At 35.1% G+C, this 15,528-nt stretch overlaps 1 protein-coding gene across 5 annotated transcripts in view; it reads right to left on the reverse strand.

Moving 5' to 3' along the window:
- The window catches only part of Mapk10 (mitogen-activated protein kinase 10), a 308,006-nt gene that overhangs the window by 45,206 nt on the left and 247,272 nt on the right, over positions 1–15,528 (reverse strand). For all 5 annotated transcript variants that reach the window (XM_033759309.1, XM_010621655.2, XM_010621664.1 and 2 more), the window contains 2 exons: positions 8,385–8,567; positions 4,191–4,315 (listed from right to left, as the gene is read on the reverse strand). In XM_033759309.1, the coding sequence (XP_033615200.1) occupies positions 4,191–4,315; positions 8,385–8,567 (308 nt within the window). The remainder of the gene's footprint in view (positions 1–4,190; positions 4,316–8,384; positions 8,568–15,528) is intronic.

Raw genomic sequence — 15,528 nt, forward strand, 5'->3', positions numbered from 1 at the left:
TTCTTGGCCAGTAGACCTTGTGCACCTTACCATAAAAAATGTTTCCCAATACTGAAAGTTGGTACAGCTTTTCATATAATGGTCATAATAGTAATAATAAAGAGGATATTAATGATGTATGTGATCTTTACTGGCTGCCAAACACTGTCAGTATGCTGTAAGTGTGATCAGAGAGTAGAACTTTTTAGTTAAGAAGACTGAGTTGCAGAAAGGTTAATAAACTCGAGCAAGGTGCACTATTTATGGACAGAGCAAAAATGTAAACTTAAAGCCATCTTTTCCATACCTGTAAGCATGCAAACAGCTCACTAGTTGCAACTGTCTGTGGTATCTTTGCCCTCTTCATAAATGCAAAACCACAGGCAGAGAACCTTCCAAATGTTCATCAAAAAACACTGACATTTAGTGTGGCCTCTGTGGTTTGTTTGGAAAATATACTTTTTTTTTTTTAACTCTGAACATTATTTGCAAAAAGCTTTGCTCAAAATTTTAGCAGCTATAGCTTCAACTATGTTATTATGTTCTACTATATTATAAACATAAGAATTTATTAAGCTTGAATCTAAATTGTTACAATTTTAACTTCATTTGAACATGTCTAATTTTCCCTGTTAGAATTATGACAATATTCATATTCTCTTCATTGTTGGTTCTGGTAGTTAAGAAACGTGTAAGATAGCCTGTGGTGTGAGTAATAGATCAGTGCACACAATATTTCTCTTTTTCACCTTTCCTTTAGGCTTGACACTCTCATGCAGTTTATTCTTTATTGTTTTCCCACTTGTCTCTGTCCCCTCTAATAAAACTTTTTTCTTCCCTCTCCCTTTTGAATTGAATTTTCTTCCCTCCTTAGTAACATGTGAGTTGCTTGAAAGATGCTTGGGCTTTCAATTTCTGATTATGGAATTTCTAATTCTTTGTTACTTTTATTTGGATTTTGGCACACCACAGTTGATGTTGCAAAATACTCTTGCAGTCCTGGCAGAAGAGATATTGTTTCATTGTACAGCTTGTACTATATGACTGTGAAGGAAGGTCATTTTATTTTAAACATTCATTCATGTATGATAACAAAGACACTAATTCTACTGGTGGTGCTAAAAATATGGCTGACTGTTGCTTCCAGCATCTTCAGGACCTGTCACATCCTAGTTGTGACCTCTAATACATTTCATAGAGTAGTAAACTATTCCTGACCTTGATCAGGATTCACTGAAACATCGGTAGATGTTAACACAACCTTAACCTCATGCAATCAGTGATTCCAGGCTAGATGCCAAATGTGTGGTTGTTACTTATGTGCAATTCCTTTCCCTAGAGCTCTGAGCTGTGTAAGATTCTCCTCCCCCCAGAATTTGTATGTTCTCCATGCCCAGCACTACCGTACTGAAATGGCTGGAAAATAGGCTTTTGACAATTTAGTATCCTAAGTTGTATCTTGTCTAATATAAAAGGATTTTTCATGAAATGTTGAAATACATTTAAAACTCATTGATAGTGTTGTAATAGGCCGTTATGGATTCTAAGTAATGTTTCTTTTATAGGCAACATAATTACAAGTGAATTACGAATGTAGATTTTTATGACTAATTAAACTCTAGGCCAAAATCCATTAAAAATAGATTACGCACCTTAAATTGGATGTAAGCAAAAATAAATATGCCACAGGATGGAACTATCAAAATAAATGAGAAGCAACAATGTCCAATAACTTACTTATATACAAAGTTGATATCAATATAACCTAAAACATTTTCTTGGGTTTTGCCAGAGAAAAAAAATTTTCATACCCAATTTCATGATCATATAGACTAGGGAGTCCAGCCCACGCAGGGGGCTGGATGCAGCCCCGGACAGCTGGCGACGTGACTTCACAGGACCACGAACTCCCAACACGACTCTGTGGTTTTAGTGACATTTCTCACGACACCGCGCCTGGGGGCAGCTGAGCTCTGCGTCCCTTTCGAGGGAACCCTACCTCCTGCGCCTACCACCCTGGGCGGACTGCAGACCCTCGTGTATCAGATCTTGCATGGCCTTGGAACTGGGAGCGAAGCCCAGGACCTTTCCCTACAGCCGTGCTCAACCTGCCTACACTGGGGCTGCTACTAGGCAGACGTGGAAGTTTTCTTGTTTAGTTATTAGTGTCGGGCCTGTGGCATTGTCTGTAAAATAATTTAATAATTAGTTAAAATACAAAAAAGGAAGAACGTCTACCTATACACACTGACTATGGTAGATGTTATACGCAGCCTCAGTGTGGCCCAGAAAAGCCCAAAGATTGAACTTCAATCCATGACTCTAATTATGCCTTACTTCATTCTACTTCATTTTACATTTTAAAAAAATATCTCTGAAGCACAAGAAACTGGAAGAAGTTCTGTTTTAGTTACCAGAACGAGTACAGCGGAACCCCGAAACTCTCGGGAGTTCTATTCCTAGAGCACCCTTGAATCGAGAAAAACCGCAAATTTCAAACGTGGTCAGCAAAACGGCTCTAAATGCCTATTTTTATAGTTTAAACCCTAAATACACTATATCTCCTGCAGGATTTAATTTAATACAATACTATATTGTAAACCCTTAGAAAGTGCAGTGTTTTGGTGGGATTTGGGACTTTAAAAAGATCAAAACCGAGAACACTGGAGATGGCTACATGTGGTACTGCTGTTATGATTAGGAAACGCTGGTGCATCTGCCAAGATGGTTACAGGGCAGCAGCCAATCAGAAGCAAGGAGAACTGAACAATGCTCTCGGATTGGCTACTTGCAAACTTCCCATCCCCACCCCCAAAATTGCAGAGCATATTCTGTAGTTTCTGCAAAATTGCGGGGGTTTCCACCAACAATTATTAGTTAGGTTCCAAGGGAAATCCTGAGAATGACTGAAGCCATGAGCCCCGATTTGCGATTTTGCAGGCATATAATATATGAATTATAAACTCAAAAGTATTTAATTGTGGGGAATTTATTTTGTAAGAATAAAATCAAATGGCTGAAAATTAACTTGAAAAAGCTGTGTAACTGCTTATATGAGCAGATCTTAAGATAAAGTCCAGGAGGGTGGTGACCCCTCAGTCTCCATTTCATGACGCTCATTACTGATCTGCTCTTTCTGAAGCTTTCCAATGCTACACGATTGGACTGCCTAAGGCAAAAGGAGCTCGTCGCATACTCTGTCAGTAACACTCAGCTCCACCTCATCCTCATGTCATCCTTCAGCTCTATCCTGCTTCTCTAGAACAGAATGAAAGAGTGGGAATTACACAAAGTTTGTGTTTGGTATCTCTGATCTGAACAAGGGCAGGAAGAGCCGAGGCAAAGATACGGACCCAAACCAAAAATGTTTCCTAGCCAGAGAACCCTGGGGTGCAAAGAAAGGCCAAAGCAAGCAGTATTTCAAACAGAAGATGAGGAACAAATACAAACAAATGCGTGCGAAACTATTATGTTAAAGGAAAATAAATAAGTTAGCACAGGTATGTTAAAAATTCCGGGTGATTCTGTCTTGTCCAGGAGAAGGTGACATGGCTGAGAGTAACATTTAAAGGCAGCACCAAAAAGAACTTCTCGTTAGGAACCTGATGGAATACATATGGACACGTGCTACCCCTACATGGCACTAATGAAAGATTTTTGCGAAGGAAAGAGAAGCAAAGTAGATTACTCTCTGTTATGTTTTCTACTGTGAAATTTGCATCAGGGGAGGCTGATAGTTCCTGGAGGAGATGCGTGCTGTTAACTTAGAGAAAACAAGTGGCAATAAGTCATGGACATTTAGACTAAGGCTGGGATGTAGCTCCATGTAACAGCGCTTGCCAACCTGGGAAAGACCCTGGTTTTAATTCCTAGCGCTGTGGAGGGAAGCAAAGAAAGAAGGAAAGGAAAATGGTGCGGGGCGGGGAGGAGAGGAAAAGCAGGAGAGGGAGAGAGAGGAAGGAGAGAAAGGAAAGGAGGAAGATGAAGATGAAATAAAGAGGTTGTACTAACTCATTCCATTGAACAGGGAGTTCTGAAAATAGAAATGCATTTAGAACACAGGTTGAAGAAAATAACTTTTCGAGGGAAGCATAATGGATTTAGAGATGTTATAAAATCTCTTGAGTGTTTGTTCTTTCTAGTTCTCTTTAGTTCTCACCATGAACTGCGGTTGGTCTATGGGAAGAAAGTAAACTAAGCCTATGCCTTACCGCCTCCACCTCGGCAGGGTCGTACCAAACATTGATATAGGGGTGCTGCAAGGCGTCATCCACAGATATCCTCTTTGCTGGGTCAATCACTAGCATCTTTGACAACAAATCCCTGGCTTGGCTGGCTGAAACAATAAATGAGAAAAATAATTAGGATGATTTTTATTTCAGCAAGGGACTTGGTTGGATGGAGAAGAAACTAAGAAAACAAATAATTGGCTACTGTTTTCTAAACATCAGAAAAATTTTTAATTTGCCGAAAAAGGAAATGCATTTTACATTTCTTCATGTGTCTTAAAGACCATTTGGGTCCCACTGGGGGTTACGATGCTCTGAGTGGATGGGCAAAGTTCTTCACTGGGTTTTCTATATAACCCCTCTCCACCCAAAGTAACCTGTGCAAGGTAATCTGATTGAGTAATCTGCAAGAACATAGGCAGATGAGACATGCAAACTCGTGATGCTTTGCAAATGTGGGGATGGCTGCTTGGGGCTAAATCATGGTATGTGTATTCATATTCTTATTCATATAATGACATTATCAGGATTTGAGTAGGACTAGCCCCGATGTAAAGGCTCATAACATCCAAACTTCTTATAATCATAAAAACAATCAAGTGCAGATGTGATGGAAATTATACCATTCATTTTAATGTTCTGTAATCATCAGGCATCTTAAATCAACAGAATCACGACTTGGTAAAAATCCAAGAGTTAGTGGCTAAAGCCATTCCAGAGCTACACCTGCTACATAGTAATGAAATGTTCCATATGATATTCATGCTCCCGTGATTAATTTTGTGGTTGTGGGCAGTACTAGTTATAAAATTATATGGTGATAATCAGCAAGCTTATTTATCTAATAACATTGTTTAGAGACAAATTATTTTTATCTCTGAAACACAATATTTTGCATAAAATAGTTTTAACCAAAATAATAAATATGAGTATTTTAAATGAATACTTCTACTCAGCTGATATGAAAGGTTAACAGTGAAAATATTCAATGTGTCCCAAATACATAAGACTTCAAATTTAGAGAGCAGCCTCAATTAATTTAAGAAAAAGTCAACATTCTTAAGCCCATTATCATATCTTAAATTTATTATTAAGACAATTGAGTCAATTGTACAATATAAAAATTGTAAAATATAAAAATGAGAAATATCAACTATCCCCACAAGTGAGAGATATATTTTTCTAGTGTAAATTTTTCATATAATTATTTTCTGTTTAGTTTTTTTCACATAATTTTGATAATACTAGTGTTGAAATATAACAAACTATTTTTTATCTACCCTATAAGTATTTTGTGTTTTTGTATTTACCTTCTTTTTTTTTCTTTTTAATGAGTTTATTGGTACAATCTAGGTTTACATTACAGTTACATTCATTACTGGGATCCTGTACCTTCATATGACAGGTCCTGGTTCTCCTTTTTTCCCCTTGTATCTTACCCTCCCTTCACCCTCTCCTCCCCTCCCTATTTACAAACATTTTATTTCCATTTTTTCATTTTATCATATTTTTTGCTTTTCTTTTATTCCCTTTCCCCTACCCTTCCTACTTTCCCTACAGCTTTAGCCCCTTTCTTCCTTTTTCACACTATTAATTATCCCATTAGGATCTTGTGTACTATCATAGTTTTTCAAACCAGAGAAACTATTCAGTATTTACACATGTGTGACTTATTTATTTCACTTAAGAGTATATCCTCAATATGTATCCATTTTCCTATGAATGACTAATTTTTCATTCTAATGTTTTGTGCTAATATAAAAATCATTAGGTAAGTCAGACTTTGGGACATTTTATTTCTATAGACTACTTTTCTGGTAAACTCAATTATAAAAATTGATTAAGTATCATTTCCAAATAAAATTTTGAAGTTCACAAGGATAATAAAATTATATAGTAATTCAAAATTAAATCTTTCTAATCACCTGTAGGCTTCTACTAGCCTAAGAAGAGGGTGTTTTTAAGTCACTAGTTGAGAGACCTCTTTGTTTTATACCAGAGTTGACACTCCAGCCTCACCCACCTGCATGTCTAAGCACAGGGGCTGGCAGTGCCGTAGATCTTACCAAGAAGCAAACATCCATACCTCATGTAGGAAACAAAGTGATGAAAAAGGTTCAGTGCTTGATCTTTCCTTTTTCAGCAAAGCTGTTATGCTCTTTTCCAAATACAGTAAATCCTCCCCACTGTTTACTGGTATATTATGAGTCCTCATAACATGCCAATTGTATGCAAAAATTAAAATTAAATAATCATAGATATACAAACTTTTTTAAAATTTATAATTAAAATTATAATTTATAATGTAATTTGGGGGGTACCAGGGATCGAACTCAGGACCTCGGCCTTGAGAGGCAAGTGGCGGCCCCACTGAGCTAAATCTCTGGCCCCGTAACTTTTTATCATTGTAATTGAAGAGGTACAAACTAAACTCAAACAAATTGAAATCACATTGCAATTTTATATTAAAATGTAATATTTGTTTACTTATTTTTCTACAAGTGTCGTCACTGTCACTTAATAGTTTGATGAGAGCTTTGCTGTCTCTATCTTGTTACACTATAAGTATCTTTAAGAAGGGATTTCTTTCCCTTAATATCGCAATTAGGAAAGCATAAACACTGACACACTTGGAGTATGAGCTTTTTTCCCATCTATATTTTTATACTGATGGCTTTCAAAACAAAAGCTTATAATAACTTAGTGCATTGCCATTCACGGAATCCATGGAGGCGGGTGAAGGAAGAAATACCCCATGAAAGTATCAAGAACACAGAAACAATGTGATAACTGCAGACACAATAGCAGAGAGAAGCCGTTTACTAGGGACGTGTTATGCTGAATAACAATCTCATTTACTGCTCTACATTGTAGCAACAGGTGGTTAAGCAGTCCGTAGAATACAAGTAAAAGAAACTCTTGACACCTGCATCTCCAAGATTTTACAACTGAAAACTTGTGTTGATAGTATTTTCTAGGTAGTAAAAAGGAGTGAAACAATGACTTCACGTGTATCACATTGGTCTTTTAAAGTTACACGTCAAAAAAATAATTTTAAGATTCACAATAAACCCCCACGACATAGCTACTCTATGCCACCGCCCTGCACTTTATTCTTCTCCTTCCCTCTGTGGGTCTACACAATTATAAAACCCTGTGCTACTCCCCTTGGTAAGAAAGCACTTTCAAGAAAGACCTCTCCTGTTTCACATTATTATTAATTATCGCATTAGGATCCTGTGTACTATTATAGTTTTCGCACCAAAGAAAATATTCGGTATTTCAGTTAAAGAAATCTCTGTATGAACATTAAAAATAGGGAATCCTAAAATATAATTAAAAAGGAAAGTAAAAGAGAAAAGGCAATGATGTAACATCAAAATAATCCTTAATTCTGGAGATGAAAATGGTCCCCGAACATATTTAAATTGCTTCTTGCTCTTATAGTCTTATCTTATTCTTTTTTCATTATTTAGAGAATACTTTATTAGTTTCTGTAATCAAACCCACGTAGACATGTCCTTACATATTTAGTACGATGTGTTACCCCTGTACACATGGAAAAAAATAAAAATAAATTAACAATGTGAAATAGTAAGTAAAGGGCTAAAGGTGTAGGGAAGGTGGGAAGGGTGGGGGAAAGGTAATAAGGGAGAGGAAAAAAATATGAGAAACTGAAAAAATGGAAATAAAGTGTTTGTAAATGGGGAGGGGAGGAGTGGGTGAAGGGAGGGCAGGGACAAGGGGAAAAAAATGAGAATCAAGACCTGTTATGTAAAGGTACAGACTCCCAATGATGAATGTAACTGTATTGTATACCTAGATTGTACCAATAAACTCAATTAAAAAAAAAAAAAGAAAATCAATGATGAATGATAAAAAAAAAAAAAAGAAATACCTCTCCTTGGTTGTTTTGTTTTGTTTGAGATAGGGTCTCACTGTGTAGTTGAGACTGACCTGGAACTCCCTGTGTAGCCCAGGCTGGTTTCAAACTCACAGTGATCTTGCTGCCTCAGCCTCCCGAGTGCTGGGATTACAGGCGTGCGCCACCACGACCGGCTTGCCTCTCCTTATCTTGAAGTAGTTCTAGTTAAAGAAAGATCCCTGGACCACCTGTGTTTTAGCCCACGGATTTCCTGATCTTCCTAGGGTTGCCCCCCCCCCCCAGGAGAGTACCTTTGAGTTTATTGTGCTCAGAGTCCGCTGGGAAGAGGGAATCTGGGAAGAGCTTGGGAAAGGTGAGCCCAGCATACTTTGGCCGATTCTCCACGTAGTTTCTTACTGTGGGCTGCAGTTTCTTCATGAATTCTGGACATGGTGTTCCTAGTTGTTCAATGACTTTATTCCACTGGTCAATATCTGAGAATTTAATAGTTAAGGCAAAAAAAAAAAAAAAAAGAAGAAGGAGGAGGAGAAGAAGGAGGAGGAGGAGGAGGAAGAAGAAGAGGAAGAAAAGCAGGCTACGAGCTCTTCTCTTTCAATAATCAGAAAGCTAACTGTTCTCAGAATCCCAAACAATTATCAAAACAACTGAGGTTTAATAAGTAACATAATGAACTATAAAATCAGAATTGTTAGGCAATGAAACCTGTTGGAATTTTAAATCCACTTTTGTAACAAAGACACTTTTGGAGAGCTAATATTATTTAACAAACACAGAACTGTGAAATAGTCTTTAGTTTATAAAGATAAAAAATTATCTAAATAACACAAGAATCATATTGAACTTTCCATAAAATTATGAGAATTTTTGAAAAGATATTTCACAGTGGCCTTTTTAATCCTGAAGTTACTGAAATCGTTATATTTTAAAATATCATGTATACAAATATGTTAAATACTTATTTACATTTTTCCTAAATTTCCTTTAAGAGTTTTTTTCTCTTTTCAAAAAATTAGGAAACTCCATCACTAAATAATGTTTTCTACTTATACACAGTACAAATGGAATCAATACAATTTTGGTTTGTTTTTTAGTTTTTCTATTAACATGTAAAAACTGCATCTATTTTCTGGGAATGCTCCAGTATTTATTGCATATATACATTGTGTAACATGCAAATCAGGGTAAGACTCTCTATTTTTGGTGAAAAGGTGCTAAATATTTTCTTCTGGAAAATTCAGAATATTATTATTATCTGTAGTCATGTTATAGTCATCCTATAAGCAATAAAACATCTGAGTTTATTTTTTCTAACTATAACTTAGGTAACCCTTGACCTGGTACTCATCTTTTCTTCCCACCTCCTTCTGAGGCTCAGGTAACTGATTGAAACTCTCCTGTGATCTATCGTCTGCATTTGATATACCATAGTCTTCATACAATCAGTACCCGCCTTGAAAAATCTCAACAACCAGCAAGAAGCAGTGGATTTCAAACAGATTTCCTCGCCAGGCATCAGTGAATGAGAGAGGTCTTGGAAATTTGCCGTGGGTTCAACATTACGAGCAGTAAGTAACTCTCCTACAACTCTACATCATTTATTCTTCTCTAACTCTATTCTTTAACATTAACTCATTTCTACTAAAAGAATATATGGCAGTTTAAAAGCCCTAAACATAATACTAATTAACTGAGCATTTTAAAGTCTTTACTCACAACTTTCAAGAAATGTAAACTAAGAAAGATTGGCAGTCCAGAGGAGAGACAAAATGACTGCATTTAACCTCAATAAATATACAATGCAAACAGTGGGTGGGAGAGGGAAGCAAGATGAAATCAAGTTAATCTGTAAACCTTTTTCTACCTTCCTTAAAATTTGACTAAGATTTAAATTACTACATACACTCCCAGGTATTATGATGAAAAGCACACATATATAACAATGAACTATCAAGAAATGGCATGCAGGTGGGAACAACTGAAGAATACTTCTTCACAAGACATCAGCAATGGTGCTTGCTTTGGCAGCACGTACACAAGACATCAACAATAGTTAAACAAGAACATGCCAGGGATTTAGCTCAGTGGTTCCACTGACTACCTCGCAAGTGCAAGGACCCGAGTTCTATCCCCGGTAGCAAAAACAAACAAACAAAAATTCATGTGCATGAGAATTATTATTATTATTATTATCATTATTATGTGCATGAGAATGTAGGAGTAAGTGAGTCATTAGAAAGAGGAGAAATTAAAACATATAAGGTTAGATTTGCAAGTCACTCTTAAAAACTCATAAAAACTCCCCGGTTTTAACTATTTAGATATATTTAAATAGCATTTAAATAGGTGAGCATCTGTGACACAATCGAATGCTTATCTTTATCCTTATAAATTATGAGAAGAATCCCATTTTGTAAAACAGGTTACCATGACTTATGGAGACATCATGTAATTACTGGTCAAACTTGCTCAGAACTCGAAGGATTTGATATCACACTTAAAACAGAGACAAAGAAGCTGTTGGATTTTCTATAAATAAGTCACTTTTAAAAGTTGGTGAAATACTTCTAGCACATGATTATATTTTAATTACACTTAGCTAGAATTATAATATTATTCAACTAAGATTTAGGTACCTTTAAAATAGCATCCCCAAAATAATTCAGTGGTATTTAAGGGTAAAATTTAAGGAGAGTCAGGTATTTTGGAATTTGTTAAATAAGAACGGTTTATAGGTCATAATCAGAGTCTATAGAAGCACATAGTGTATTTAGACATATTTTCAAAAGGAAAGCCAAATTTATTTTTGGAAAAGCATTTATTTGCTTTAGAATATAAGGCATCACTTTTATATATTAGGGTTAGCAGATGCAATTCTCAATAAAAATCAACAAATACATGGGTTACTGTACTTTTGATCTACTGTTTCAGAAAGTAATATAAATTATAAAAGGCACTGAATTATATGAGAAAATATCATTCAATAAGAGTTGATAGGACCCAGGATTTAGCTCAGTGGTTCAGCCACCTGCCTTGCAAGCACAAGGACCCTAGTTCAATCACCAGTATCAAAAAAAACCAAAACAAAAATTAAATTAAAAGATAAATAAATAAACACCTTCACTGCCTTTAAAAAAAGAGTTGATAGTAAATTTCCTCACTCTAAATTAATTACATAAAAAATAGAGTAACATTATAAAAAGTTTGTTTTCATGGTTATGATGACAAGGCAATTTGTAAATATGATTGAATATTACTAAGGTCTTCAGCATTATAATTAGAGAATAAAAACATACATGGATAGTAAAAATTAGTATGTAAAATCCCTAGACTGAAAATTATTTCAGTTAATATCAACTACCTAAAAGGACTTACATTTCAATCACCTCTCTTGCTTTAGCTTCCCTGGATGGTTTGAACATAATATATGAAAAATATCTCATCCCTTGCTGAGTATATTTGTTTTAATTATGAATGTAATGTATGCTACGCACACCTAAGATTTCAGATGTTACTAAGTGGGATCATAAAGAGGAATTTAATGACCTCATTCCATGGTGTCCTTCGAATTAATATATCTCTTTTTATGTTTTCTCCCATCTTTGATTGCTTCTTTGTTATTGGGACCATGATTTCCAGGGCTAACACCCTACCTCATAGTATATAACTTGCTTTCCATTCTGTTTTAGGCCTGTGCTCAATCTTCTGTGCAAAATGTGATCTCTAGTTGCACCTTAAAGAGAATCAGCAGTTGTCTCCAAATTCATAGCTATTTCCTGAAGATAAGATTGCCTTATCATAGCAATATCTATACGGCATAGTTCCACCAAAGGCTATTTTCTTTCATAAGTCAACCAATTGCCCGGGCACTGTGTTGAGTATGATTTCATATCCTTACATTAGTCCTCTAGGAAAGAGTTTTATGATAAATTACTGTCTGCAGTGGAAATATGATAGAAAATAGAAGCACATTGCCGTGTATTAAGCATTGGGATCTAAAACTGTGGTTCCCAGCCCTAGTTTTATATCCCGATCCTGAATATTCATAACATAGGAAACTTACAAAAATACAGACCTTTGTCTTCTCCTTATTGGATCTATAGGATGCTGCATCCATAGGTCTCTGATGATATAAAAATGCCAATGATAACTGTGATTCAGATGGTCCTTGGACCACATCTTAAAAACCACTAATGTAGAATGCACTAACAATCCCTTAGGAGTTACTAAGTTTCTCAAGATATAAGAGTAAAGCATGTGTTGCAGTTTTCTAACACAAATTCGAATAGGTTCTAATTCACTAAAAGAGTCTGCCATACCTATTTGCTATGGGAATCTCAGAGGTCCTGCAAGTAGGAATACTTTGGGGAAAGGACAATTGTAATCCTCATTTTTCTCCCTCATGTCTCTTTTCTGCAAAGGTCATGGAAATTTGTAGTAAAGGACACATGTAGGACCCTACTACAGGAAAGATTCTGCTTATCAGCATCGAAGGGAGACTTGAGATCCTGTGTTGCTATTACCTGGAGGAACGACCTGTGGAACACTCAAAATCTGTTCAATATAATGTAGAAAATATTAGTTTATTCTGGTAATTATAATTCTTCTCAACAAAATTTGTTCTTAAAATAACTTTTACTTTCGAAGAAAATTATAAGATCAAGATAGACATATGTCTTATAAATTATAGACATATCTATACAGTATGTACGCTATATATGACAGAGTTCTGCATCTGTATTTTCATATTGATGTTTTGAACTGTTTTGTTCCTTTAGAAAATTTTTCCCTTGAAATGAGGCATATGCAGAGCACACACTTGGCATGGCCGAGGCTCCCTGGGTTAGATCTCTGGCAATGCAAAAAAAAAAAAAGTTCTTATTTTGTTTTTCATTTAAAAATGTTCTCTTCCTCTCACAAATATCCCTTAAGTTCTGATAGCATAAAATATGAATAAGTGACTTAATGCACAATTAACTAACATCTGTTTGTACTATGAATGAGCACAGGAAAAGGAAATATTATAAGCCAGATCACATAAAAACGTCAAAGCTGACAAATTGAGGAAAAGGCTATTTGTTCCTTGGCAGGAAAATGCTAGTGGGATTCTGCAGGACTCGGAATGTCCAAAGGCTGATATTTAAGCACAAGGCATGTGGGCCTTGCTACAATCTATCTTGTCTTATAAAGCTATTTACTATTTTAATTATGTTACAAATCAAAACTCAGGAAGACATTTGACATTTTCCTGTATGTATTAATATGAGTTGCAGAGGCAAATTTTTCATACAGCTGTTGAGGTTAATTTTAGGGGCCTCTCATTTGCACTCTGTCTCATTTCGAATTTGAAGTATTAATTCTCAGTTGCAAACAGCACTCTCCTCTAATTGTACATTGATCTGATTTCTCAAATGGTGGATCCGACTAAGCATATTGAAACTGAGAGGTAGCTTTGGAAATGGAGTCTGGCATGTATTTTAGAGCTGAAAAATATGAAAGTTTTTTTTCCATTTGGTGAATAGCATTACTTTGAACAAAGGAGTTAATACAAATCACCTACACTAAAAGAAATATAGGATCTATTTATTTTAGAAGCATAATAGAGTCACTATGTGCTCAGTTCTGTGAAGTGGCTTGAAAGTTGCATTCAGCTCTGGGTATAACTCTATATACAATGGAGGTTAAGAAAGGACAGTGAAACTTACATAAGGTCAATAAAACAACCACAAGAGGCATATTTAACAGAACTTTTGATGTTTAAACTTAAAAAGAAAGGAGGCAATTTCTGCTTTCTGTCTTAGCACTTTAATCCTTTGTATCTTGCAGCTGTTACCACCTTAATATACCGTTACTTTATCTTCAAACTTCTTGATGATCAGAAGGGTTATTGACCAGTGTATCTCTATGGGTAATGAGTGCCTGGCACATAATAAGTGCTCAAAAATAACTTGTAAGTTAACAAATGTCCAATTTGTGCTCAGTTTCATATGGGGTAAAGAACACATAGGATTTATGAAACCTTCAAAGAAACAAAGCCCGAGGTATCCAAGGAATTAAAGAAAGCTTGGAAGCTAGGAAACATTGAATCTCAAGGGAGATAAATAAAAGGAAATCCAGGCAGGTCACCTAGTAGGAAAATAGCAGATAACCAAAGACCAAGAAAAGAATCTTAAATGAGGGAATAGGAAGCCTATCTCTTCTGATGACTAATACACTGACATTATTCATCAGCAACACTATTTTACCCCGAACAAAATACAGTTTTATCAAAGACTCCACTGAAAGACTTTCCCAATAATGTAATTCAGGGGAAAAGCAAACAATCTCAATATAAAAAGCTAAACTGCAAGAAGTGGTAGTAAGCTGTGAAAATGAAAATCCAAATAGCAAGAGGACATACTTGCAACATATAAAACTGACAATGATTGGATACCAGTTTTACAAATTAAGAGGAAAAATAACATAAATTCAATAGCAAAAAAAATAAAAAAAATAAAAACAACCAAGGACATTTTACCAAGGAGAAAATAACAATACCAATATATAAAAGAAAAGAAGCTTAGCTTCCTTGTACAATAAGATGGAAATTTAAACTCCAAAGAGGCAGGCATTATTTTAATCCAAGAGATTAGTAACAAATTTAAAAATACAACTGACAATACCAAAGTTGGAGAGGATGTTAGGCAGAGAGCTCTGTATCAAATACACTGTTAATTTAAGCTCAAGTAGAGTTTACATCAAAAGTAAAAAATGTGTCCCCTAAGACTGCTATCTATTAATTAAAACTCTCATATATGCACTCCTGCAAACTTACTGGCATTATTGTTTATAAAGACAAATATAAAAACTTAAAACTTTGAGTATATCCCCAAGTCTGTTTACAGGCAAATGGTTTAGGTGTGGGATATTAATGGGCTGGAATAGTATACAGCAATGAAAACTGGATAACCATCTAATCCATCAATATAGATATCTAAAAACACTTTTTAGAAAGCAACTCAAAAGATAATAACAATAAAATATGCAAAACACATAAAATTATACCATAAAGCCTTACATACATGTCTTGTGATAAAAATATAAGGACAGTAAAAACAAATATATAGAAATAAGAGTATCTTTAAAAAAAGGAAATGTGGCTAGAGTTAAGATTACAAAAGTATTTGGAAGCATTGGTAATGCTATTTTTTAATCCAAGGGGTAATATATGTGTGTTTACTTTATTATTCCTCTTCCAGAGCTAACACACTTGTATAATATAAAATACTTTATAAGTTTTGAAGTAAAAATATCAACTATATTCAAATTTGTTAGATCTCCCAAAACAAATGACCTCAACAGTTGAATTTTGAGTCTGTTGCAGAATGTTAAAAATATATCTGATTGAATGAAATCCAATTAATATCTATTTCAATATATTAACACAATAGAATTTTT

This window comes from Fukomys damarensis, unplaced genomic scaffold (genome assembly GCF_012274545.1).
Source record: "Fukomys damarensis isolate Sample0158 unplaced genomic scaffold, DMR_v1.0_HiC HiC_scaffold_37, whole genome shotgun sequence".
In the NCBI taxonomy this organism is placed as follows: domain Eukaryota; kingdom Metazoa; phylum Chordata; class Mammalia; order Rodentia; family Bathyergidae; genus Fukomys; species Fukomys damarensis.